This window comes from Nipponia nippon, unplaced genomic scaffold (assembly GCF_047370975.1).
Source record: "Nipponia nippon isolate SJK-2023a ecotype South Korea unplaced genomic scaffold, ASM4737097v1 scaffold_6, whole genome shotgun sequence".
NCBI classification, from domain to species: Eukaryota; Metazoa; Chordata; class Aves; order Pelecaniformes; family Threskiornithidae; genus Nipponia; species Nipponia nippon.
In genome coordinates this window covers 3,072,599-3,100,228 of record NW_028262380.1, presented here as the reverse complement: position 1 = coordinate 3,100,228, position 27,630 = coordinate 3,072,599, and the positions used below count along the sequence as shown (strand labels likewise).

At 44.0% G+C, this 27,630-nt stretch overlaps 1 protein-coding gene across 6 annotated transcripts in view; it reads right to left on the bottom strand.

Annotated features, from left to right (window-relative positions):
- SLC4A11 (solute carrier family 4 member 11) overlaps nt 1-27,630 on the bottom strand; it is a 141,560-nt gene that overhangs the window by 32,812 nt on the left and 81,118 nt on the right. For 5 of the 6 annotated variants that reach the window (XM_087736804.1, XM_087736805.1, XM_009471709.2 and 2 more), the window contains exons 4-10: nt 24,407-24,453; nt 19,123-19,354; nt 18,416-18,478; nt 17,811-17,892; nt 8,566-8,689; nt 5,103-5,309; nt 25-109 (exon numbers count right to left, since the gene is read on the bottom strand). In XM_087736804.1, the coding sequence (XP_087592930.1) occupies nt 25-109; nt 5,103-5,309; nt 8,566-8,689; nt 17,811-17,892; nt 18,416-18,478; nt 19,123-19,354; nt 24,407-24,453 (840 nt within the window). The remainder of the gene's footprint in view (nt 1-24; nt 110-5,102; nt 5,310-8,565; nt 8,690-17,810; nt 17,893-18,415; nt 18,479-19,122; nt 19,355-24,406; nt 24,454-27,630) is intronic. The other variant, XM_087736803.1, reaches the window with a different exon arrangement.

Genomic DNA, 27,630 nt, shown 5'->3' with positions numbered 1-27,630 from the left:
TTTCATAAACATCGGCCAACATACCGTCAGTGAAGTCCAAAGCGTACACTGGAAATCTTCGTGCAATGTCATCAGAAATCCCCTTGCCAACATTGAGAAACTCATGCAACTAAAGAAAGGAAGGAAGTGCTGTGTCAGTTTAAAGGCTCATGTATTGTTAAAGAGATTAACCTCCTTATTCAATACTGATAGGAGCAAAACTGGTCATTTTGAATAGGGCATTCAAATCAGATTTTGTAATGATAATAAAAATAAACTCTTTGCACTTCAATTTATATCCTCAAAAGCATTGTGAAAGAGAAAAATCCCCCAGACCACCCTGTTTTCCTCCCTTCCTTCCCTTTTCCCCCTCCCATTCATATCTGCATCCCTGCTTTGCAGGTGAGGGAGCTGATGCACAGTGTGACCCACTGAAAACACCCTGGCCAACAGCAGGATTAGACCTTGGGTACCCTGGGGTTAAACATCAGGTCAGAGATGCCTTTCCCAGTTCTCTAGCCAGCTTCTTTCTCTTTAGATGCCACCACAAAAAGTTCTTCCCCCAAATCCACGTGAAGCCTCTGAAAGGGGATCCCCAGCAAGGGCTCCCTTCCTTGGCATTGCTATGGGAAAGGGAGACCTCAAATAGATGTAGCAAGGGAACCAATATCATCTGCACCTCAAACTCCACCAAAAGGGAACAAGCATGAATAACCTCATGTAACCAAGCCATAATTTCTGCTCATTAAAAGACAGTAAGATCATTGTGAAAGGGTTCCAAAACCCAACACGTTCCCTTTTATTTCTGCTTTGGGGGCCTGCAAGGTGCAGCATGATTGTTTATACAATCTGATGCTCACCATAGGCAATAAGGAGCTTTTCAGAAATATGTGACAGCTGCTATTGACTTACAGCCTCCCAATTCTCACAACTACATCCTTACGGAAAGCACATGGAAATCATCAGTGTAGGCAACACTTGCAAATGAGGCACCTGTCAGATTTCTTTCTGTTATCCTCAACTGAGAGAACACATACTATAAAAATCAAATGCACCTTTATACAGTGCTAATTACCCCAGCTGTCTCATCTAAAACATTTCTTATGCTTGTTGCAGAACTAGACACAGATGACTTACAACCTCTCCTAAGGAGTGTGTGTGTGGGGGGGGGAAATCATATATCCAAAATTTACACCAACAGATCATCTCAAAACAGCATGGACATCTTCCTTTGGCTGGTTTATGTGGAAACTGATAAAACTACTGTTTTAGAAAGGACTTGACACTACAGCACTTGTTTAACAGACTACATACACAGCATTGCCTTTTCTCATGGGACTCACCTGCCTTGCAGCACCTGGAAGATCAGAGCCATAAGGAAAACACAACAAGGAAACCTCTCCTTTAGAAGGAATACACTGGGCACAGCAAACACCAGGGTCTGGGGTGCAAAAGATACCTCAGAGGACCAGCTCCTTTATCGGCTACTATGACACCTCATATTTCAGCTACTTAAGTCTGTTGCATTTTGCCAATACACCTGTATTACTTAGGACAGTTTCAAGTCTCTAACCTGAACAATCAGAATGAAAAGACAGCAGGCACCAGCATAACACCTGCATTTTAAGCATTTCCAAAAAAAGCTATGAGCTTAAACCATATTCAGAGGCATATTTGGACATCAAAGCCATATGCACTTGAAAAGCAATTTAATTTCCCCCCCCAGAAAGACATTCCTGAAGGCACGAGTCAGCCAGAGAATCACAATAGCTTTAATGACTAATATGTTGACTCGTCTCACTGCAGGGAGTACAGGGAAAGTGATGCTCAGGGTATCTCGTCTTCTGGGGAAGAAACCACACACTTGCTGCTGGCCTGGGGCTGAGCATGGGGTGGGGAGGGAAGGGGCACTCACGCATATTGCCTGTTCGTAGGCAGTGGTGAGCGTGCAGAAGAGAAAAGCACTGCCTGACGACTTGTCCCGCAAGGCACGTTGAGACAAATTTGAGAGAAGGGGGAGCCAATGGGTTATGCTTGAGACTCCCGATTCCTTCATGCATTTATTCCCTACACATGTGCAAGTTTAGCCTAGGGTAGGGCATGGCAATGTCAAGCTAAACCTCATCAGTGGCTAAGTATGGGGAAAGCTGTTTCTTCTGTATGGCTAACCCTCCTCTTCACTTTCCTCTCTGCTCTACTAACCTCATACTCAACTTGGGTTGCACTGAGAAGATAAAAGAGCAAGTTTACTGACCTCTGAAGCTACTGCCCCTTTTTGGTTTTACTTTTATCCCCCAACCTATCCACCATGCATCCTCACTGTCTAACTCTACTCCAGACGTGTTTCAGTCTGGCTTTTGCCCCCTGACATCTGAGCTTGCACCTTGTGAGGTTTCCAAAAATCTTGGGAAGGACAGTGCTGACACTTCCTTTTTGATCTGCTTCCTCATACATTCAAGTGCTGGGAATTTCTTAGACTGCCATGCCCCGCTTCTTTCTCCTTCAAGTTTGGCTGACCCATTGGCTTTCCACTCCCATTCATAGCGGCACCTCTCTCATGGCCCTGTTGTCTTTTTGATTTAACATTCTGATACTAGGTTGCCTCATCGAGGAGGCCAGAGCTGCATCCCCCACCAATGCCAAGCTCAAGGCTTATTAGCCTTTAGGAACAGCAGCCCAGGTACCCAGCACCAAATCCTCCTTCAGTCTCCTCATTCTCCTCTTCTGCAAGTCATTCCAGTGCCTTGCCCATGCTGCTCCTAATACATGAGGGAGGAAAGAGCAGCAAAAGGAGCACACAAAAAATCCTGGACCAAGTTCATGAATTTTCCACTTTCCATTTTACAAATCTCTCCAAGTCTCTTGCCACAAGTGACCATTGTTTGGAGGTATAAAGCAGTTACAAAGCCAAACAGAAAATATATGCTCCAACACCACCGACCCTTTCCCAGTCGTCCCCTAAAGCACTGGGGGGCTGCACAACTATTTTACAGAGACCAGGGACATGCACTATCCTCGCTCCTGCTGATGCTGAGCAAGCAGAGTCCAGCCCTCTCAGCAAATCCACACAGGTATCAAACTGACACAAAATCACAGCCAGAAAGCATCACAAGCATTAGGGGCTCCTCCATGAACAAAATCACAATTAGATGCCTCAGTAAATAAGCGGATTTCAGGCTGACTTAATTATGACTGGGTATGTAGCCTTGCCTAAATAATCCCCCGAGATAAGCCAAAGCAAACTGTGCTGTAGGCACAGTGCGATATGCAACTGTCATTTTCCCTTCTATATTTTAGCAGAGGTAAAGATGAGCACTTGCAAAAATCCCACTCACACACAGAGCATGAGGCCCATTTCTCCCCCCATCACTGCAGGACCAAGGGAAGAAGGGAGGCAGATTTTTGTGCTACTGAGAGACTTTACCCTCCTGCCTCCTCCTGAGGGCTCAGTTGTAATAATACAGTGGCTCCAGATTAGGGTATGTATTTCACTGCGGGTGGTTCACAGGTTGAAATTACACCCCTGGTCTCATACAAATTTGTGCTCATACGCTTCCTTTCTAGAAGGCTACTGCACGGGGCAGGCAGAGGGGAACGGAGATGCTGCTGGAGAAGGCAGGAATAGAAATAGGAACTGAGGAATACAAGTTATGATCTCAAAGCAACCTCACCTCTCCAGGTAAATCTTTGCTTGCCAGGAAATCTCCATCCCAATTTTTAAGGTCTATACTGGCAAGATGGGGTGGGAGACAGTTTCTTCCAAGACACATGAGAAAGAGTTATTACTACACAGGCTGAGTCTCCTGAGAGCTGAAGGATAAACCATTTTAAAAACAATGATTTACCAAATCCAGACCAAGAATGGTCAATGCCAAGAGCAAGCGCTAAAGAAACAAGCATCGCTATCTGCAGCACTGGCTCAGAGCCGTCAAAAGTCTGCCTGGCCAAGGCTGCTTGCCCAGCAAGGCAGGTAGGAACCATCACTTCTCAGGGCCAACATCTACACAAGCTCAGTGCTGCATCCAGCCCTCCTGCTCACCAAACCACAGAGCAGGAAATCCTCTACAGACATTTAGAAAGGGATAGTTTTAGCAGAAGACGGAGCCAGACACTTGAATTGCTCTACCAAAAACCCCTTTGAAAGACCAAGTGCAAAGGGTTAAATGCACTTTACCTAAATTACATTACTGCAACTACTCCAAATACCACTGCTCTGAATGACCTAGGTTCGAAGAGGGTTTCAGAACTTGTTCTGCAAACTTAAGAACAGGTATGGGGTCTAGCAAAGTTCAAAGCACTACCTATAAATAAGGGGATTCTGCAGGAAAAACATGAGCTTGCTCATTTCCAGATGTGTGGATCAAAACCCGATAAGTCTATTCCAGGAAAAAAAAAAAGTGATAAGTTAACCAGCTTCCACATTGTAGGCAACCCAAAACTTTACAGTTATTGTAATTCAGGGACAGAAGCAGCAAACTAGAGATGGCACGGTTTGTTTTTCAGGTATGTTGTCCGGTTAAAGAATGAATTTCTGAACGGAAAAGCAAAGTGATGACCAATAACACAGGAAATTCCAGAAAAGAAAGCTGAGTTACAGCATTTCCCTCAGACTTTAAAGTACAAAGCAAGTAACATTTTACAGAGCTACAGATCAAACAGTGAGAAGTCAGGCCAAATACTGACAGGCAACTTTTAAATGAAATTACCATGGAGGGATGGCCAAGATGTCTTTTGGCTGCAGGAAAGACAAGCAGCAGCTTCCTTCAGAGACTTGATTGTAAGGATTAAGTACCTTGGACTGACAACGCACAGTGATCCAGTAATCCCACCCCTGACTAAGCATCTGGAATCAAAGTCCTGTAACCAAAGCCCCTACTGCTCTGCCTCCCTTCAGCACCCACCTCTGAAGTGTATTTTTTTTAGATTTACAGCAGGAGCTGAGAAAGGTGGACATACACACAACAGCCGTTCATAAAAAAAACCACCTCAGTGCTGAGAGCTTGCTAGGAGAACCCAATGGATGCAAGCAGCACAAGTACTTCATCTCCTTACCCAAAACCCCTTGGACTTATGCATTTAGACATGACTGAAGCAGGGGCACGGCAGATGTTGTCCAGCCTTACCTTGAGTGGCTTAGGACTGTGCGACTTGTGCCCATCACTCATTGCTGAGGGTCTCTGATTCACCACCGTCAACAAGTGGCGTTGGTGGACTAAGGCTTCCTTGAACTCCTCTTCAGTTTTGGTTTCTAGGAGTTTCTGACGAAAGGTTATATCTGAAAACATCGTGGCAAAGGTCCTGCCCACTTCTGTAGCAGTTTTGGTACTTTTCTGAGTGGGGGAAAAAAAAAAAAAAACAGGAAAAAAACCTTGTAAAACTATTTTCTTTCACTTCTGAAAGGTAAACCCATTGATTTGCCCCATTGGGCACCATCTGAAGAGCCTGGCTTCCAGGACCCCAGCGACACCTGATAGAGAAGGGTACATGTGGAAGCTGTTGCAGATGAACACACCAGCCACAGCAGGATCCTGCTAAGGCATCAACATACACGCCCTGACCAGAAGCACTGATCCATCTTACTTGATCAACTTCCCACGACTCGATCCAAAGCTGAATCATGCTGAGCATGCATTTTATCCCCAGTCTCCCTTCAAGGCTGCTAAGACTAAACAGATAAGAGCCTTTGCTATCCTATAGCATCTCAGCATTGATGCTACTGGGGTGGAAAGATGCTGTAGTTAAGGCTCCTACAGGTAGAAGTGTCCTGATGTCTTTTCCAGAAGACAGATTATTGTGCACATCTGATTCATCAGCTTACTATTTTCTGGGCATTAAAACTCAATTCAGTTGGCCTCTCTGGAGCAATTCTAGCAGCACAAGTAGAGATTTAGAGCTCTCAGCTAAAGTAACTCCTGGCATGGAGGAAAGCATAGGAAAGAAGCAGCTGAGCAGCCACACAAGCAGCACTGTCTATTTTCACTAAATGTTTGGAAGGGACAGGAGACTTGCAAAACATGAAAAAGGAACAAGTGCCTATTTGCAGGCTTTAACATTTCTGTGAGCCACAGGCCTGATCTTTGAGGGTCCAGCTTCAGCCGTATCCAAGCCCACTTTCCTATTGCTACAAGCACCTTGGAAATTAGATGCAAAGGGAACAGTAAAGACGACTGAGCTCCCCATCCCTCCACAAACCCACCAAATCCAAGCTCTCCAAACCTGACCTGCTCAACTGCTCATACCATTTTGGTCAGGAAAGATAACATACTTACTAAGGCAAAGTTATACAGAACCATAGTTCATTAAGAACTCTTTTTAAGGCAGGTGGGTTAAAACTTTGCATCAGCTACACTCAACACTTATCATGCAGCAACTGCTAGAGACACCCAAACAACCACCCTCCTTTGGACAGCCTCCAAGCTCCTCACATTACTGTGAAAAGTAGTAGCGAGCATATGTGATTGATCTGAATTAGCTTTCATGATTCATTACAAAGCAGATGAACAATTTCTTCATGAACACAACCAAATAACTCAGTGTTGCTTGACGCAGAGGCATGGACGTGTGGGTGGCACTGCACTAGTCCCAGTCATCACTAACACTATACTTGCTCCATCACTCACACTGCCCTACCTCCACCTCTCCTCCATCACCCTCTCTCCATCACAGGGAATGTCCCTTCAGACACACTTGCTAGGACATGCTCAAGTTTCCAGGGAAGGGTTTGGATTTAAGATAATCTGCTCTGGGAGTTGCTTTTAGAGTTTGTAAGCTCAGTCCTTTCAGACTGAACCAGCCTGGATTTGCCATCACAGGGGAGGCTTCTCCTTTCACCTCTAAGGAGCAGTAGTCCTTGGGCTGGATGCTGCAAGGGGTTATTTCAAGCTGCCCAGTGCTGCTCCCTCTCTTTGCTTTCCCAGAGATACAAATGAACAGTTTAGAGGAAGAGTGCAGATATTTGCAAGAGAACTCAAGTTTTTTCCATCCTCCATATTAGAGAAGGCCAAGGATCTGGATTCCTCAGAACAACAGATGCCCATTTTCTGGGCTCTTTTTTTTCTCCCCAAGCAAGGTTCATTTAATCTGTTACTGTCAGCAGGTTAATTATTTTAACTGCTGTACCAGAAATGCGTACTTAGAGCTGGCTAGATAAACTCATTTAAAATAAAAAGCATATTGGCAACTGCAGCTCTGCTTGGCCTCCACTCCCTTTCCTTAATTTGATGCTGTCCATTGGAACTGCAAACTTCCAGGATACAGGCGGATGCAGAGCTGTTCGCTGGGTGCTTTGCACGTAGCTGGCCAGAGATAAGCAAACTCCCGTACAATGAAAGAGAGATCAATGCAATTGCATGCGGTTCAGTTGTTTGCCTGCTGCTTTTCATAAAGAACATCAATATGTTTTCAGCCTGTTGGGTTTGAGATCTATGCCAAAAGCATTGAACTGCTCAGTTGGGAAAAGTCTGCCAGAAATCCTGGGAAATAAGGAAACACCAGTATTTCCATTTAAACAAGGGTGGTGGTGGAGGGGAGGAGACAACAGACAGACCAGACTAGAAGGTCCCAAGGTCGCACAGATAGCATTGAAGAGCAGGAAATTGAATCAGGATATGTCCTGTTCCAGACAAGGTCCCCAACCTCTCCAGCACCTCCCAGAAGCAGACCTAGTAGCCTCAAGGTGTAAACAGGCAGCTTAAGTGTGAAAAGGTCTTGAGCTTTGAACCATTCAACCATTAGCTAGAAGAACACACCATCTTGATCAAGCCAGTGCTTTCTAGGAAGACAGGACAGTGATCCCCAATTGACCTTGATGCCCCCCTGTGATATTGCAGTAAATGTGTACTACTATGTCATTTGCTGGCTTAATCTACACCAAAGAACCAGTAAGTACACTTAAGCAAGCTTTAACCTCGCTGTTTTGAGTGCCAAAAGCTGTGAAAACACATCCCAGAGGGCCTCAGCACAGTCTGACCTTACAAGCAGCCCAGCTCCCAAATAGTCTCGCTCGTACTGCAACAGAGCTCACGAAACTACATCTTTCTCTTGGTTGTGTCAGTCCATCCTACAACAGCAGCAACCACATCTGCAGTGTAACTGTCAGTCCCATCAAGAGAGTTTGCCGGGAAGCAACCCAGACCTTTGCAGCGGGGCATCCGCTGCAGACTCACAAGAGCCCTGCACAAGCATGGCTTTAACCAGGAACAGCATTCCTTACCTTTAAAAATAGCAGCTAAACTGGTAAAGCTGGAGGGGGTGGGAAATCTGTGGACTATTACATGCACCATGGAGGGAGCTCTAGCAAAAGGTGTATGGGGACCACACAGACACACTTAGTCTGCAGTGTTCTCCTCCCAGTCAGGCTAGAGGCCGTTCTCCAGTACGAGACGAGGATGGAGCTGACTAATCTACCCCTAATGAACACTATTAGAATAAACCATCTTGACAACTGCCAAGATGATCTCGGGTCTTTTCACATCCCCTTTTATTTTAAAAATAACGTGTTGTCATTAACCTTAGGAGGAGACCAAGGAAAAGCAATCTTGGAAGAACCCTCTGAAGCACCAGAGCAAACAAGAGAGCAATACTCACCATTTTAGGAGGAGCCAGGACTAATATCACAAATCTCACTTCGCAGGAGTTTTCACCCCAATTCTGGGGCCTCTCCAGACGGCTGATGCAAACGTGACGTCGCTGAAGGGACTTTATAGTGCAACTGTCAAGGGAGATGGCATTATTATACACGGCACTGTAACACATGGCATGCTCTCTCCTGGTGCGCAAGGTTTATAAACACACATTTCAACTTTGAGGAATGCAAATTGTTTTTGGTTGCGAGAGGCTCACTTCTGAAGTCTTAAACAGTGACTTTAAGTTACTGTTAGCCCAATTCTGCTAGCTTTTTTGTAGAATTTGGAGGTCCATGTTTTTATGGGAAATAACTTTCAAGATGTATTCTTCCTCTTCCCCCATGTGCATTTTAATAGCCAAGAAATCAAAAGAGAGAATGCAACATACCTAGTATTGCAGTGCTACAGAAGCTTCTACAAAAAAACCCTCTTAGAAAAAACCTAACACCTACATTACTGGAAAGCAGTTTACACTTCATTTCATTTCACCTGATCTCCTAAAGTGCTTTTGGAAACATTAAGGCAAAATGCCAACCCAACAGATATCCACTTCTTTTGCCTTGGGCAGATTTCTCTGTTTGAATGGCTTTCCCTATTCACTCTCACCTGTGATTTTTCCCCTTTCTGGTACAGGTGTGTTACAGAAACCAAGCTGACCTCCTTGCTCAAGATCTACAGAGGCTGTAGCAGGCAGGATTACTGCTCAGAGGGAAATCCTTGGCTGCAATTCAGCCAGCCCTGCTGGGCATGCGATGCCTGCTTGACTCCCACAACACAGACTAGCAACAAGTTGTTTGAAACAAACACAGGGATCATCTGTGGAAGCCATGAAAGACCAGGTCTGTCTCCACCCTGGGATATTTAAACAGAGCTGTGATCTGAGTAGCCATCATTTTTCCTGCTGGGAAATTCTGACAAAGCAGCAAAGTGGCTCGGTACAGTCGCAGGAAGAGGTTAACGCCAGCCTGGACTGCAGATCTCCTGTTCCCATTAAAGCCACCTACTACTTCTCAACTCTCTGAAAAGCACTGATGAGATACATACATAGGTTTTACCTGTTGACACCGAAACAAGTATGGAAGTATGTTTTCCTACCTCGGAGTGATTTTTTTTTTCCTGGTTCAAAGTCACTTAGACCACTTGCTCCCTTTTATTCATCTAGTAAGCGTCTATCACAGTCCTTAAGTCATCTCTCCTTTTACTTCTCTTCCATAATCCTAGCCTGTTTTTTTTCCTTTTAACATGTGTTCTCACACCCATGCACCCTGAAGGTTGTTCCAGTAATGGCTCCTGAAGAGCTTTGGCTGGAAACGTACTAGTCAGGAGCACGTTATATTTTCTATTAAGTTCTTAACTTGCATACAAAATCACACCACCAAGTATTTTCTTATCAAGTTTGACTTTCTGATCACAGATTGGAAGCAGCCTACTTACAAAAATTAATCTGACAAAGGCACTTGTCTGAGAGCAACCAAACAGCTTAATTAGAACAACATAGGTCATGAGCAATATGACGGTATTTCATTTATTTCCTAACTCCCCTCCACCACAGCCCCTTGTCCTTTTTCTACTCTAATCAGCTTTGGAAGGGAGAAAAATCAAGGCAGGTCCTAAGGTTAGGAATAAATCTCTTCTAAAGTAATTGAAAACAGAGCACAAGCTATCTGCTCAACTAAACCCATAGTTTGGATCTGCAACAATCCTTGTCCTTCTCTCCCAAGGGATCAAGTGAGCACAGACAACACTGGTTTTCACAAGCAAATCAAAGCCCTCGGTAACAATCCTGCTGCGGCTGGACAGCATACAAGTCTTCTCGTGTTACAGTTCAACAAGTTAATGGGGAAAATACGTGAACTCTGGGCTTTAGACTAACAGGAGAACCTGCAAGTGGTCCAACACCTTCAGTTCTGTCACCTTCACCCACCTGAACCGGTCACCAACAGTGAATAATCAATGCACCATTAGCAAAAATGACCCTTATTTTGTGCTCTGTTCTCAGTATTTTCATACCTCAGATGTTTTGCTCACCAATTAATTTGTTTTGAAAAGGAAGGCTTTCTGGGCATTTTGAACATCGTGTCTATTCTGGAGATGGCCAGACACAGGTATCGGATACCTGTTGCTCACAGAGCTGTACTAATGCTTTCCAGACATCAACCCTTTCCTGTCATGTCTACCTGACCTAGCAAGAACTACTGAAGTACAAAGCATAGCCCAAGAAGATTTATTACAGAGCAAGAGCTGATCGCACCAGCATGCGCCTCGGAGCCTGAAGCAGGGCAGGATACCAAGGCACACACATGAACGTAAGTTTGCACATGGTGCGGAGGTACAAGTTGCCAGCCACCTCTCAGCAGTGCTACTCAGCAGTACCTGCTTGCCTGCTCCCAAACCATTTGGGTAAATCCAAAACTGAAACCTTGCAAAAAACAAACAACCCAACCAGAATTTCAGCTTGCTCCTACCCAAGGCAGGAAAGCCAACATGCTCTGCTTCCCCTAGCTACAATATGTGAAGTCATGTAGCAATATAGCAAGTTATTTGGAAAAATCTACTATATAGTGCAATAATTAAGCAACCCACATGTTCTTCTGTAGCTAGCTTTATCCCTGAAGTGACAGTTATGTTTCAGCTCCAGTAACTTGTCTCTAAGGCTATGCTTCCCAGAGATGACAGTCTTGCCAACAGTGCCAGTCCACATGGCTACAACGTCACTTGACCTCAAGAGCTTCTTGGGTATGGAGGGGAAAACTTCACTCTAAAAGGCTGCTCTTTGTTATTGGACTGCTTTCACATACAAACTAATTTTCCTGGCAGCCATGCCAAAATCTTGTGTTTCTTTCAATCAGGAGTCCACCGTTTCCTTACCTTGAAGGACTGGGAGAGCATGCAACCAGAGGATCTCATATCACTTAGGCGGTAATGAAAGATTTAGCAACACTGAGCACATTCTCAAGATGCCAAGAAACCCACTAGCATCATTGCCCACTATTCATCTGGAATAGTTTTATCCATAGAGCTGGAGTCCAAGACTTCTCACACCTATAAGACAGTTTTTTCCAGCTCTTCTGTAAAGACTTCTCTTGGCACCGACACATGCACCTGAATACCAATATCACTTACACCAGTAAAACTGAGTGAAGAATTTCCAGCCCAGTTTAGGTCAATGTATGGACACAATTTAAGTCAATAATACCTTTACAAATCAGGCTGAGTTGGTTTAGTGATGGTAAACCAGAGTAAAACCAGATTTAAACAGCTGCCACAGAGAAGGTCCGATACACCTGAGCATCGCTGCATGGAGGGGACAAACAGTGCCTTTGTGCAGAATGCAGCCTCATCTGCACCAAGCCTGGTCTCGCTCTGTTATATCAATTTATTGGGGGGGGGGGGGGGGGGGGGGAGGAAACCTGATGTCTCAGTACTTTTAGTGCAAGGCCAAGTCACTTCTGCCCATGCATCATTCAGCACCTCAAGCTTTTCCTCAAATTTAAGCCATTATTTAGCTGACTCAAATCCTATTCCCTGGTGTAGCACTTATAGCTCCCATTTTTGTTTTAATTCCAGAATCCAGATACAAAGATAATACAAACCAAAACTGCAATCCCTACTAGACTTGCGTGAATATTTATAAAGGACAAAAAAAGTTATTTGGTTCACATGGAGAAATCCCACGTTATGCAAGACCGCAGGTAAAACTCGGCATAGTTCAGGCCAAGAGGAGAGCCACTTTCAAAATGAAGCAACTTTTTTCAAGTAGCACTTAAGTAAATTCTTACTAAGAAAAAATTCTGAAGGGTAAATAGCCAAAGCCCCAAAAACCCTGAAAACTAGCAAGACATTTTCAGCTGCCACTAAATCAAGTCTAGTTTGGCCAAAGCCTCCACGTTCCCTTTTGGTTTGGGTTGAGCTAAATTTGATTCTCTTTTGGTTTGGCCAACAAGCTGAAAAATCTATTTTCACCCAGTATTAGTCACACAAAGAAATGCTGCGCTATGATTTAATGAGATGCCAGGTTGTGTTCTCAGCAATTTTATCTTGATCCTCCAATAACTGAGCTCATAAAAAGGGCATTTAAATTTAACACACATTCCTGCTTCGCTGCCCTCCTCGCTTTCTAGGCTGCGTATCTAGCGGCATTGAGCATGGCAGTCGGATGGTGAGAACTGGCAACGCTCCAAAGTCGCTGATACACCGAGTCACACATGCCACAGGTGTGCCCCGTGCCCAAGATGTTATCAGAATAACAACACATTTCTCAAATCATAAAAAGGGTCAAACTGCGGAGACCCAAGAGAAACAGAAACTCTCTTTAAACAGGGCAAGAAAGGAAGTTAATTCAGAAACAACTTATCCCCTGCAGTAAGAAAAAGTGCCCAGCAGAGGTAATCAGCTAGCCAGCCTTTTTCTGTCCCGATGCAGTGCAATGACACTTCTCGTTCTCATCCGCTGCAAATAAATCTTCCTCTGCGGAGCAGCTCCAGGCACAAGCTTTCAGAAACCAGAATTTGCAAGCGAGGAATGAAGCTGTGACCAGCAAACCAGCTTGCCCGCAGCTTGACACAGAGTTGTTTCAGCAACAGTCGCTCCAAGCTAGTTATCTTTTTGGACTGGTAAAAGCACTTTGCTCGGTTCCAGAAAGACCCATCCCTCTCTAGCAATTAATCTCTCTAGGGGAAAGTATTTCCTTCAGGTCAGTGCACACGGAGACACCTCCTTCTCCCTGTACATGTGCTGCAGGCACTGAAACGAGTCATCCTTCTCTCCAACACACCTCCTTTGGGACCCAAATTCCTAACGAAGGGTTTGAATTTGAAAACTCCTTTTCATAACACAGCACCTGAGGTTCAGCTCTCCGGCATAACCTGGGACAGCCCAACAAGTCTGGCTACAGGCACTTAAAAGAAAATTAATCAGTTCTTTGAACCCAAAGAACACTTGAGAGATTATGGTTGTAAATATTGCAGAAGAGGCTCTTGTTTACAAAACTCCAAATCTCATAATCATTCCTCTGAAGGCGAATATTTGTTTTAAACACTTGAACTGTTTAATTTCCCATAACATCCTATTTTTCTCCTTGAAAGAAGGGGAATTCTGTATTCTGAGGAATACACAGGAACTGTAGCATCTCTATTTGAAATCTATTCAAGAGCTAAATAAGAAGCAACATGGCTTTTCTATAGACCTGAACACCTCTGGGTCTGGACAAATCCTTAAACATGTGAAAGAGGCTTTGCATTACTTTTGTTGAGAGATCTGTTAGTAACATGTTTCACACAAACATCAGTTATACATTAAATCTGAGAAGTTATACTCTTAAACATTACTCTATTTGTACAGCAGTCTTGCTTGATATCCAAAACAACCTCACAATACCTGTTTTTGAAAGGCTACCTGGGTTTTTCCGAGTTAAACTCCACAGGAATCATATCAGAGTAAGCAATTTTATAGCAACACAGAGCACAAACCACTAAACCACTCTTTGCTTGCAGAGAGGCTTTTTCTTCTGCTTTGCCTGTTAAAACAGCTTTAGCAAATCAGTTGAATGCACTGAAAATGCCCTTCATCAATCTATGTGCCTTATCAATGCAGGCAAAGGAAATGACTCTTCAACTACTCAATCCAGACTACGAAGCAGCTTGCTTTCATGTTTTTCTAAGGATTCAACTTTGGAAGAAAGCAATTATATCTATTTCCTAGCAAGAAGAATATAGCCTGGAAGTTGTGATGCCTGGGGAATTCCACTCGGCTCAGGCAGCATTTGTTCAGTAACCCACACAGCTGCTGTTTCTCCTAGGACATCGAGGAGACAGATCTACCAGCAGTCAGTTAACAGTTACTTTAACATCCTTTGCATTAGGTATCCTTCACTCCAAGGGAGGAAAAAAAAAATAAATTAAAAAACAGGCATTTGCATCTCCATTTATCAGACAGCAAAAGAAAGAATTGGGTGTGACAGGACTTGGTTTGTGATGACAGCCACTTCTCCTTACACTCTATATTGCATAATGGGGGAGACCTTCCTTGGGCTTTTTGAGCCACAAAGCTGTATAACACCAAAACCAATAGCTCTCATAGGGGCTTCTTCCCCACCTTTCCTGATCCAGACATGCAAAGCATGCAGTTTACCTCCTCCAGGCTCTGGGTGGTTCGTGGGGAACCCCAAACACCCTCCTAGCAGTACATCTACCTGCTGCAGCCATTGCAACCTGGAGGTGTCCCTAAGCTCCTATGAACAGCAGAGCTTCCTCATGCAAAATAACTGATGAGGTCTGAAGATAACAGTTCAGCACTCCCTGTTCTGCGACAGATCCGGCTATCCTTCATCCCAAGTTCTCTACTGAAACTATCAACCAGCAGCTTCACAACGAAGCAGCAAGAGATCTCCATGTCAGTTTGTGTCTTGCTGTTCTGGCAAATGCTATGAAGAGGAGAAAGAAAGAGTTGTGACCATAGTTTAAGTATGAAGTCACGTCCTTGACTGATAAAGCTAATCTGCAACTCTGAAGATTCGCTTTCTAGTTAGAAAACCATCATGTACACAAATACCTAGCAACCTTCATTCTTCTAGCACTGAAGATTGCTGGTTAGTGGGGCATGTGGTATTGTGCTGCTCTCAGCTACACAGAATTTTAATGAAGGAGTCTCAAGGTTTCTACAAGCTTATGTACCCTAGTACAGCTTCAGCAAGATCAGGTTTTAGTCATTCTTGGGGAAAAAAAAAGCCCTAAAGCCTATTGTGAATAAGAAACCTGTTGTTTTCCTGGACTTCAGTGGAACATTCAAACCTTGAGATCTTCAGTTCCCCAACAGTTTGTTCTGTCGTGTGGCTACAGCCCAGATCCATACAGTACATCTGACCTTGCTGGCAGTTCAATAGACCTGAAACTGTCAGGAGAGCACTGATTCCAGCAGAAGCGGAATAGCTCTTTCGGCCTAGGTTTTCCCCACCACTCTTCCCACTGAGGATAAGTCAGACAAAGATCAGCCCTCTCTCCAGAACAGGTGAGGGAACTAAATTTGTGTCCATTAGGAATGCTCTTCTGCAGCCAGGCTCTGCACAACTCAGTGAAAATCCTACACAAGTTTTTTTTTTTCTGACTCTAAGCTAATTTAGGCCTTAGTGTTTCCCCTCAAAATCAATGCAGAAGCAGCACTACCAAAACCGTATCTCTGAGCTGCTCTTCCTCATTGCTATAGTCCTATCACAATACTCAAGCCTATCTCATCCACTAGGAATAAAGTTAGTTACGGTGCACAAAAACCAGCAGTGCTAATTTAAAATTTAGCAAAGAGTCTAGACTAAATGCAAGGATAAAGAACAGCAGATATCTTAAAGGTTCTTCCCACTCATATGGAAAATTTTTTCATCAATAAATTCCTTTTACTTCAGAGTTTTGGAAGTTGTTTTGCAATCCAGCTTCAAGAAAAATTTAAGATCTAAAAATATGTCTCGCAACCTGTTGCACAATAGCTACAGCAGAAATACAGTGCAATAATTAGATAATTATAGTTAATAACTCATCACTGCTTTCCCACCGCTTTCTTCTCCCTCTTCAGACTAACAAAAGGAAGAAAGAAGGAAAGTTTTGCACAAGACACCTTCAGGCTGTAAGCTTATTTTTCAAATCATGTCTTGCCATGGAAACCAGTACTACTCACATGGATGCATTTAAAGCTTTGGCACACTTTCTACATAAAGGCTGAACCTACTCTTTTAACTTCATGAATATAAGCACAGAATTTGTTTCATGACCTCTAGAACTACTCTGTTATTAAGTCAACGCTCTCCAAAACCCTCCATAGAGCCATGTCACATGCCATGGGAGAAACTTCTACCCTCTATCCTTCCTAGAGTAGGATGTACATAATCCTTATTGTCATTATCCTACCTACGGCATCCAAAGGGGAGAAAACTGCTCAAAAGCCCTCTTGGTTGATCAGTACAGAAAGACGATTTTACTGTATGAACTCATTTGCTCTGTGTAAGCTGCTCTGTACATGCCCGGCATAAGAGTACAAGAACTGACAGTAGCACACGCAGCACAGACATTACCCAGTTCACTTATTTCACAGAACAGAGCCCTGATATGCAGTAGTTTCCTTTTTACAAGAGACCACATCTTCCTTTTTCATAAGAGATCAGAAACAAGGGCAGAACATGTTGCTTTCTCTTGGTGTTTGGGTTTTTTTATAGCTTTTTTTGTTTGTTTTTTAAGTCATTTATTTCCAAGGCAGAATACTCTACCATTTTTTCCAGCCATAAGCATAGGGTAAGAGAAGAACCGCTAGTAGAAGGAAAGCTATTGTGACAGTTGTTCTAGCAAACTGGTTGTGAAGGCTAAAATATGTGCCTGCACTCCCCAAGCCATTAGGCACCTATCCAACATATCCTAGTAATTTCTCTGGAAATTAACATATTTCTTGATAACTTGAGTTAGAGACTGCACATGCATAAAGCAACAGACAGAAGTCAAATCGCATTGCTTTGGTTGGCTCGGTGACTCAGGTTCTGGCCTTCCTCTGTGAAGGGACAGTTTGGCTCACCCAACATGCTTGACTGAGACAATAATTTCAAAACCCAATTTTGGTCAAGTGGAAGCTGGAGTGAAGCCACTATGTCTCATAAATCCCAGGTGACAGAGTCCTTACTGTCTTAAGGGTCTGCTCCAATGTTTAACAGTGTTGACAATTAATCAGTGTCTGAGTTAATTGTCAAAATAATCAGTGTCTAAACAGTGTCAGAATTTCTGACTTCAATTTTCAGTTACAAAGTTTAGATGTTTTCAAAGGACCCAAGAAAGCTTTTGGTACAAGTTCCCAGACTTTGACAGGCAAAGTAGCCCATGAACCAGTCTTCTCATCCCTTTCAGAAGTTCCTCTCATTAACATTTCCTAGTAATCAGCATTTTCTGGCTCAGATTTTTTTCTGCATTCTTAGCTTATTAACACCAGATTTTGATAGCATTCAAGAGCTTAATGCCCTGTAGAGACTATGGTCCCCTCTGCCCAGGCTACTGCTTGCCCATTTGCAAAGAGGAACAGCCCAATACTGAGACTGAGATCCCACAGGCCAGGATGGATGGAGAGGGCATCACCATCTTGACTTACAAGGGCACATTCTGAACTGCTGCTCTTCCCGGCAGCAGGAAAAGTTACAAGTTTTGAGCAGCCAGTGGATTCTGCCAATCTGACCCAGGTACTTACATGATACAGAGCCAGGACTGCTGATACTGCACCCCTGTGACTGTCGCTGTGACCCCTTGAATTGTATCTGATAAGAGGTGAACTAGGAAAAGAAGAGAGGGAAACATTACAGGCTGTCCATGTTTGAGTCGCAACTGCAAACAACATTTCCTTTCAAATGGAAGCTGAATACTAACACCAAGCATACGTATTTATCTGCACAGTGGATTGATGCAAGGGTGGGGGTGACAGAGAAAGATGGAAACATTTGTCCTGATGCTTTTGACTTCTGTCCTTAAACTATTCACAGCTTGGAAAGGCAGCTGTTTTCTCCTCCCAACATCAACCTACTGCAATATTATTAGATTAGCATTATTCAACACACACACAGACAGGACTAGGTCTCCTGACTTCCCTGCCCTCTCTCCCCCTCTTCCTAACTACTGTTCTGAGATTTTATGGCATTGCTGAATTTGTCTTTATTGGCAGAAAGCCTAAATTAAAGATATTATAAATGCAAAGCTCTAAGACAGGTAGCAAGAAGTAACCAAAGCATGAACATGCTTACTACATGCTCAGGACTTGACATATCTGTTAAACAAATTCACTGAGGCTGTGACAGTTACATTTGAGGTGCGATGTACATGTTTGTATATTCATTCCTGTTGACTCTGAAACATCATGGGTGCCTACAGAGAAACAATGCTTAGTTAAGCTTCTTTACATCTTGGGCTAAAAGGTAGCGTTTTAGACTACTCTATGACATTTGCTGATAGCTTAAGGTGACACGTGAGCCAACAACATTGGCCAGGGCTGCCCTAGTTGAGTTTCTGAAGGAAAACAAAGCTCCTCTTGTCCCTTCCAGTGGGCTGGGAGCAACACGAAGGCTCAGCCCTCCCCAACCAATTACTTGTCCAAAGCAGTCAAACTTCGCCAGCCTGCGTGAATTCAGATGGAGAATCACAAGGCAAAGGAGCCATTTCTGAAGGGACACCAGCAAGTGCCTCTTTGCTGAAGAGCATTGGACACTTGTCTGAGGACAAGTACACCTAATGGGTCCAAACAGACAAGACACTCCAGCACTGTAGACTTCTCACCCCAGAGAACACCACTATGTGTCATCTTAATGAAATAGGGGCAAGACTCCACCAAAAAACAAAAAACACTAAACATGAGACCCTTCAGCTTGGGTGACATGGAAAAATAAACCCCCAGTTTCACATGCGACATGCAAGTCTGGGGACCACGCAGTAGTGAGCGTTCAACACACCACCAGTGGAAAGGGTGACAACTTAACAGTAACACACAGGCAAAACCAAAAAAAGCTGATTACCATTCCCTTCTCGTGGAGTCCCTGAATCCGTGAATAAAGTGCTCATGATTTTTTCAAAGTTGCAGCTTGGCTCCATGTTCTCAGGATCTTCAGCAAAGTGCTTCAGCATCTCTCGAAGAACATCGTCTAAGGAGGTGGCTGTTTCATCAAGGATGATGCTGGCTCTGGCCAAGAACCCATCCAGGTCTCGGTGGGCTCTGACTTCCTCCTCAAAATTCTTTAATTTCAGGTACTGTTTTAAGAAGAAATCAGAACATTAGACAGCTGTATACAACACCTAACAGCAAAGGACTAGGATCTGTGTAGTTTACAAGCAGACAGTTTTGTTGAGGTTACTGCCACCAAACCAATGATTCTGGAATCACTTTGACCATTCAGATCACGTTATAGAAGAAAAGGAGTTTTGTTATATTTTTAATGCATTGAAGGCTTGTATTTTCAAGACTTATCCTAATAGAGTCACCATAGGTGGATGTCTAGGCACCATTTGCACCCTGACATACAAAGCAGAATTAAGAAAAAATAATTTGTTGCCTAGGACAAAGCACAGAAGCTAGCCTGAAAGCAAAAATGCTTCAGGTAGCATTTTAAATCATCTTCAGGTTTAAATTATTTAAGAGTTTGCAGAAACATGGAAAAAGTTATTTGGAAGAAATGGACTCTGAGCTCAGCAGCATGAAAAATTACCAGTATGCATCTCTGCAATCTAACCCTGTTCTCAAACTGGGAACCATCTCTCCCCAGTGCTCCCAGTTAGGGAGCCTGAAGTGGGAGATGGGGAATGCCATCCATCCCATCACCTTTTTTGACACTTCCTAAATTTCTACTGTTCCCACTCCCAAGAAAGTTTTCTTCCTTTGTGTATAACATTTAGCTTTGAATCAATTAAAAAAAAAAACACCAAAAACAGACAGCAGACAGGCTGAAACTGTCTCAACTCTCTGCTGGTTCCCTCTGCTGCCCCAGACTTGTTGGCCTTGAAATGGAAGGAACAGCCATGCTGTATTACAGAACCTCAGCTCCTTTTTGTATTTGTCAGGTGTGAAGCTCGTTAATTGAGTGATCGAACTACAAACGCATCGTTCCCATTTCACAGTCCTTGGAAATCCACACGCAGAGCTAGCACTCACAGTACTGGTCAAGAAGGACTGACAGTCCTGTCCTCTCCTTCAACAGCTTAAGACCGAGTGAGGAAATGGGAACTGCACTTTGTTATATGGATCTTCCTTCTGATGAGAAACCAGCCAGGCTTGAATTCACGATGTTGAGGACCAGATCGTCAAGATACCTTTAAACCTTCAAGTTCCCCTTAAGCTCAGTAAGAATCAAGCTCTGAATTTCTTTTACAAGTCTGACACCAAGTCACCTCCACAACCAGGACCCTGGCATATTCCTTCCAAGTTATGGGACCACCTGCCCGAGTCACAGATACCCTCCTCTCACTACCTTTTCCATTTATAGCCTAGACACAGGGAAAAAATGCTAATCTCTCACTAATTACTGTAATTATCACAGCAACTATCAAGTTGTCAGTACACATCCATTGCAATTAGCACTGTTTTACTTTGCATCAATCACTTCTTACACAGCATCCTTGAGAGGGAGGATTCTCTGAAGGATTACAGCTCCCACCCCCAAGGCTTTGTTGCCATCTGCTCTTAGGAGAGGAGACAGTGACACAGCTACGTTACAACTCCACCTAAAAGAGACCATGTAACTGCAAGTGGCCGAGTCAGTCTCAAATTATCACTGCACGAGAGCCAGTTAAAACACCTATCACCATCTGTAACACTGGTGTTCATAGGGTCACCGTATGACCAACAATTACCTCCCAAAGGTAAATCATTTCAGCTTGTCCAGCATGAAGTCCAACCTAGGACATAGGTTCAAACAGCAAAGAGGCCAAATAACCTAGACAGGATTTAACAAGGTGGATGGCAGAGGAGATGCCCGTGGAGGTATGAGGAAGGTTAAGAGCATCAGGAGTGCCACTGTGCCAAGGAGTTTTCAAAAAAGCAAGAGTGGCTTCATGTCACCAACTTCTCCCAGGCACGAGAGAAGCCACCAGAAGCAGAACAGCAGGAGGAGAAAGATAAGGGATAGCTGAGGGACAGCAGAAATTAATCAGCCCTCAGAAGAGGGCTATTATCTGCCCACATCATCTCAATCAACACTGATCCTCCAGCGAGCTGTGCATGACAGCATCATTTGCTTGTTGTGGCAGGCCAGTGCTGTCAGCAGCTTACTGCAAGTCATAAGGATTCAGCTCCAGCTCTGTCACAGGCTTCAGGCGATGCCTTGGGTAAAGAATTTTCCATGCCTCATACCTGTTTGATTGCCCTGCTTCCTGGTATAGGAAACAGGGGCAATACCCATCCTTATTATCACTCCGATGACATTGGGGAAGATATGCACATTAAACATCGCAAGGCAACCAGCCACCATGGAAGGATATAAATACATCACTCCTTGAGACAAACCAAAATCAAATTAGTGGAAGCACTGGTACAGCAACACCTCGGACATAGCTCAAACAGAACTGTTCCAGTCAGGACACCCAGTGGTTTCAGGAAAGATTAATGATTGCTCTTTCACAAATATTTTTAGCTAGCTAGTCAAGTCACACCAGGATACTTGATACTGGAAACTTGATGCTGGAAACTGCTTAGCAAGAAACCCAAGACAGCTACCCAATAGCCATTTTAATAGCATTGAGTATCCTTGATTACAAAGCTGCACACTGCATCATGGCAAGAACAGAGGCTGTTGTGCCAAAGAAGGGGGAATATATTGAAACAGCCTGCCCCGACTTCAGGCAGGTCTCTTGGCTAAAGTCACACACTATCTGCGCAAAAAAAGAGCTCTCAACACTCATCAAGAAGGCCCAAAATGCAAGTTCTCTGATGGGTGGCTGCTCTGGAGACCACCTCCACTTACATACATTGCAAGAACCTTATGAGAAGGGGGTGTCCAAAAATCATGCTGTCCTGGGCAGAGCTCTACCTGTGCTGTTGCCATGGTCACTTGAGCCAATTCCATCAGAAACACACTGTGATGGTGATCATAGTTCAAACCACATCAAGGAGCTTCTCCTTATTTATGCCTACCAAGTGCCATGCCAGATAGCGCCAGCAGCATGCTCAGGTGGCCAAGAGGGCCAATGGCATCCTCGCCTGTATCAGGAACAGTGTGGCCAGCAGGAGCAGGGAGGTGATGGTGCCCCTGTGCTGGGCACTGGTGAGGCCGCACCTCAAGTGCTGTGCTCAGCGCTGGGCCCCTCACCCCAAGGCGGCCATGGAGGGGCTGGAGCGTGGCCAGAGCAGGGCAGCGAGGCTGGGGCAGGGGCTGGAGCACAAGGCTGGGGAGGAGCCGCTGGGGGAACTGGGGGGGCTCAGCCTGGAGAAGAGGAGGCTGAGGGGAGCCCTCATCGCTCTCTGCAACTGCCTGAAAGGAGGTTGTAGCAAGGTGGGGGTCGGTCTCTTCTCCCATATGTGGTGCTTGAGGACATGGTTTAGTGGTGGACTTGGCAGTGGTAGGTTAAGGGCTGGACTCGATGATCTTGAGGGTCTTTTCCAACCTTAACAATTCTATGATTCTATAGCAACTTGCCCGAGACACAGATTGCCCTTCCAGCACTCCTGAAGGGGCACAAAACCCACAGGTTACCACCAGAGACAGGGACAACCTAGCAGGGAAACATCTCCTGACAAAGCTTCTGACCTGACCACTTTTTTGCTAGCAATTCCCCCTTCCCAGACACTTGGAGTCATCTCCTCTGTGACTCAGGTCCCAAATTCCTTCACATTTGAAGTAGAAAATTTCCACTCGTCCTCCCTGGAGACAAAAACTGGCCATAGCATCTTTCCCCAAGCCCTACTAAAGCATGTTAGCTCTCTGGTATTTGTTGTTCAACAGCACACAAATGCTCAAGCATGAACTACAGGCAGAAAACCAGGAATCCTACAGCTCTGAAAAGGAAAAATAAAATAGAAGAGACACTTACGTGTTAGCAGTTTCCAACTATTTCTTATCAGAGGCAGATCCTGCATTTGGGCTTAGAATTTGTACTTTAAGTGATTAAGTTCTTAGGTTACTTTCAGTCAAGTGTATACAACTCAGGGAACCTTGGCACTAGTATTAGACAATTTCCATTCCTGAGCACAGAATAGCTTATTTTAACTTCTATGACTTAATATCAAACAATGTTCGATTTTTTGTTGTTGTTGGGTTTGTTTTGGGGTTTTTTGGTGTTTTTTTTGTTTTGGGTTTTTTTTTGTTTGTTTGTTTTTTTAACTTGGGGGAAGGTTTCTTCTACTGAAGCTATTGCACATTTTCCTCCCCCTACTAATTCAGCCTGCTGAAAGATCTTTTCAAGATTTGAGCTGTCTTAGAGGCCTAAAGCAAAGCAGAGTTAAAGAGCTCTCTGGGATTCCCTAAAAAGCCCCCAAGGCTTTGGTACACAGATTTAAGAACCCAAGTTGCAACCTTCAATGAAGCCTGCAATATATGATTTACCAGGATCAGCGATGCTAGAAGTTTTCACGCAGCCAGCCAGCCCCTCCAACCGGCAGACGAGGCAAGAGTCAAAGACAATTTAAAGCACCATGAGCCATGCCTCACAGCCCCAAAGACCAAGACCTCATGTGGTATTAAATACCCACCCATTTCCTCTCTGCATACTTTCTGTGTACTTTCATAGTCAGAGGTTTGTAGTAACACAGCCTACATGAGGGGGTTTGTTTTGCATTTTCACCTTATCATTACTGAATTACGGTCTTGAGAGCAAGCGTAAACTAAACGTTGTTTCCTAATTGTCCTCCTAGACTATGTGTTTCCAGGGAATTCACTCCTGCTGAACCTCGTGAAGGCATATCTGATTAGCTAGAATAAACAGGAAACCAAATCACAGCAATGTCTATTGGGTGTTTCTGCTTTCGGCTCGAGAGGAGCTCAACAGCCTGAATCTCTATGGTGTATGCTTGGATCCCTTTGCAGGCAGCTGCAGAAGAGAAAGTGATGAATTAACATGTCAAGGAATTGTCTGGGACAAAAAGCAGTGGAACAATCAGAATTACAGAGAAATTGTTTGGAGAATGAGCAGCACAAGGCTTCTTACATTTAAATAAAACCAGAGGAATTCAAGGAAAAAGGCATTAATATGCCTTCTGTTTTGGCCAGTAAAAAACACCTGCCCACCCCCCCACCCCCCCCAGAGTGTTTCAAGATCCTTTTCTCTGCTTCTAGATGACAAAAAAAAAATTGATCACACAGCATTCCTACTTACCTTCCTTGATGTGTGCAGTAACACGCAGCCAGCACTTTCATTTTCAGCTGGAATAGGGAAAAAATAAAATAAAATCAGAAAACTGTTACTATCACAGGTACCTGAAAGGCAGCAGTAACTAAGCAGAAGGCTCAGAACGAGGTGAAGTATCACTCCCTTGGTGGAGGATGATCTCTAGAGAAAAGTAGAGATTCAATTTTTACAACATTTCCCATTTTGGAAGCATAAACCAAGTGTAGAAGCAGCCTTTGGCATTATCTGATCACTTGGGGTGTGTGTCTTGCAGCTTTTTTTTGTTTTTTTTTTTTTTTTTTTTTTCTTCATCTCCACATTCCTTATGTATTTTTACTCTTCACTTCTCCCCCCACCCCCCGCCTCCCAAAAAAGCTAACTCCTAATCCTTTAGGTAATCATTTAATCCAATGCATCGTTGTTTGATAGATTGGGGCTAAGATTGCATGAGTCATGCTCGTTTGGAAACCATTCTTGTCCTCATTAAAAGAGTCAACAATAACACCCAGGCACTTCCAAGGAAGCGGGCTGAGAGAAATCGCATGCAGTGACTCGAAGATGAGCACATTAATGTCCTGTCAACTCACCACGCTGCCTCCATAAATCTAAGTGTAAAGCAACGGAGCTCTTGGGAAAGAAAACCACTGTTTAGAGACTATTAAATGTCACTTAATATGCAGCTGAGATACAGGGACGGGGTAGCCAGGAAGTTCCCAGTTCAAACTTCCAGACACCAACATTAACATTTTCTTAGGGTATCTATGAAGCAATTTTTTGGGTATAAGCTAAAAAACAAATAAAACCCAGTTGCTTTTGCCACAAGCCCACTCCATGCTGCTTGCATCCAAGGCAGCTTCTCTGTAGCATCGCTAGTACCACAGGCACTGTCTGTGCATCCTTCTCCTTAAGTCCTCATCTTCACGCTCTCCAAAAAACCCACAAGACTGAGGTGCTACCAAAATTATACATGAAACACATGAACAGTTTGCATTCAAATGAGTGTAGTGACAGCATGGAAAAAACCCAATGAAGACCAAAAACTTTTCCAGAGGCTAAGCTGTGGAAAAGTACAGAGATGTAACAGAGTCACAGCTATTCAGATGAGGTTTTTTGCTTGCTTTCCAGATCTGGACTTCCAAATCCTAACCTACAAGAACCTCTGCAATCCCATTTCACAGGCTGACCACAGGCACAGGCACCTTCAAGCCCAGACCTGCTACTCTCCAAAAAATAAGCTAACTGAGGATGCAATTCACATGAAAACACCAGAACTCCAAAACAGCAATTATTTTTTTTGCACACAGAAAGCTGCTTTAACCAAAACCACCCCTGTTCAAACAGGAATTCAAGTCATGTCCACGGTGGGGTTAAAAGGCTGCAACTCAAACTGGGAGCGGAGCTAACTGCAGCAAAGAAGAGGGAAAGAATTGCCTTCATCTCCCACTAAACAAAATAAGATGGTTCAGAGGCTTTACTTACATCACCCAGCTTCTCCCAAAGTTCACTTGGATGCTGTACATGTGATTAAAAGCATCACCTAACTAGACAAGTCTGCTGGTGCGACGGTCCCAATTATTACTGCTTTTGACACATCTTTTGGAAAACACAAGCTGTTTCATCTAAAAAAATGCTATTTATTATTAAAAAGCAAGCACCCAAATAAACCAGAAACATCAAGCGTTTTCCCCAGGCTCTTGTATTTGTAATTCTCCAATGCTCACTTACTCAACTTACAGCCTAATTACACATGCAAAAGTATGCTGGATGATTTGGAAACCATAAATATTCATTGAGGAGAAAACATGTTTTGGTTTTCCTGCTCTTCCACGAAGTAGTTCTAGAGCGACAAAAAAATACCCACAACCCTGAACAATAGCAAGCACATCCTGAAAAGAAGAAGTATCTGCATATCTGCAATCTGTCCTTATAGATGCACGCAAATGCAACAGAAATTCACGTTGTCCTTATCACGAAGCAACTCTTGGTTCTCCTTATCAGTTTTCTCCACTGACAGCTCTCTCAGGTACTCATCTCGGATGAGCACCGAGTGCTGCTTTATCAACACAAGCAAAACCATCTAATTACATCTGTTGGACCAGGATCTTTCAAACTTCTCAAAGAAGCTGTTCTGAGTACAGAGGTGATGCTTTGGAAGGCCCAGAGCTTCATTCATCATTTCATCCAAGCAATGTGCCACTCAGACTTGATCCAGGGAAAGGAGACAGCTGGATATGGCCATCCCAGTTCCAGGCTGTTATCTTAAAGGCCCACTGGAGTGCTATGACATTACTGGGGGACAGTAGAAAATCCATTACATGGAACATGAAAAATGGGGGGAAAAATACAGAGACTTCCCAAGTGCTCTTCTGCCTGGCTTATGAACCACCCATTTACTTACTGCAGGGGAACCCACTAGGCAATGTGGGATAAGACCCTGCATGAGGTTGCCCACAACAGATCCATCGGGAGATAGCTTGGCTAAAGCCCAAGACCAACCACTACCAGCCTGCCACCCATCTTCTCCTCCTTCGTGGCACTATCACTGCTTCCCTCCAGTTATGAAGGGGCTGAAAAGATGCAACACTCTTGACCCTTACACCTCCATGGAAGAGCCCTTCATGGGGACAAAATGGATACAGAAAACCATGGATTCACCCTCTACTGACAAGGACAAAACTATCCATCAATCACCAGTTATGTCTCACTACCAGGGGTAATAACTAGATTTCACACCTGAATGTCAGGATTAAGCATACTTAAACAGAAAGAAAAGGTCAGGGCTACGTACAATTTTTATTTTTATTTTTGTGGTCCTCCTTGCTGGACAAAGCAGGCTGCAAAAGTCTATTTTAGGCAAGCTAGCTAGCTACAGGCATTATTGTCTCTGTCCTCACACATAGTTAAAGGAGAGCTGCCAGGGGTGACCGACCTTATCTGTTAGGCTGTGCTCCAGGTTCTGCCCAGGGGAAAATCAAAAAGTCAGCAACTCATCTCCGACATCCCCTGGCAGCCACATCAAGGCGACACGCATATCCCGAATTTCTAGGACGCATGCACACAAGCACGCAGCATTACTGAATACGCTACAAGCGACGACCTAGGAGTTCACTTCAGTTTTAGCAACGCTGATGCATTGCCAACGTTAGACTTACACTTGTGGCCTCATGGTGGTACATTCAGAGCCCTGCCAGGGCACTGTGGCACGCCTCCAT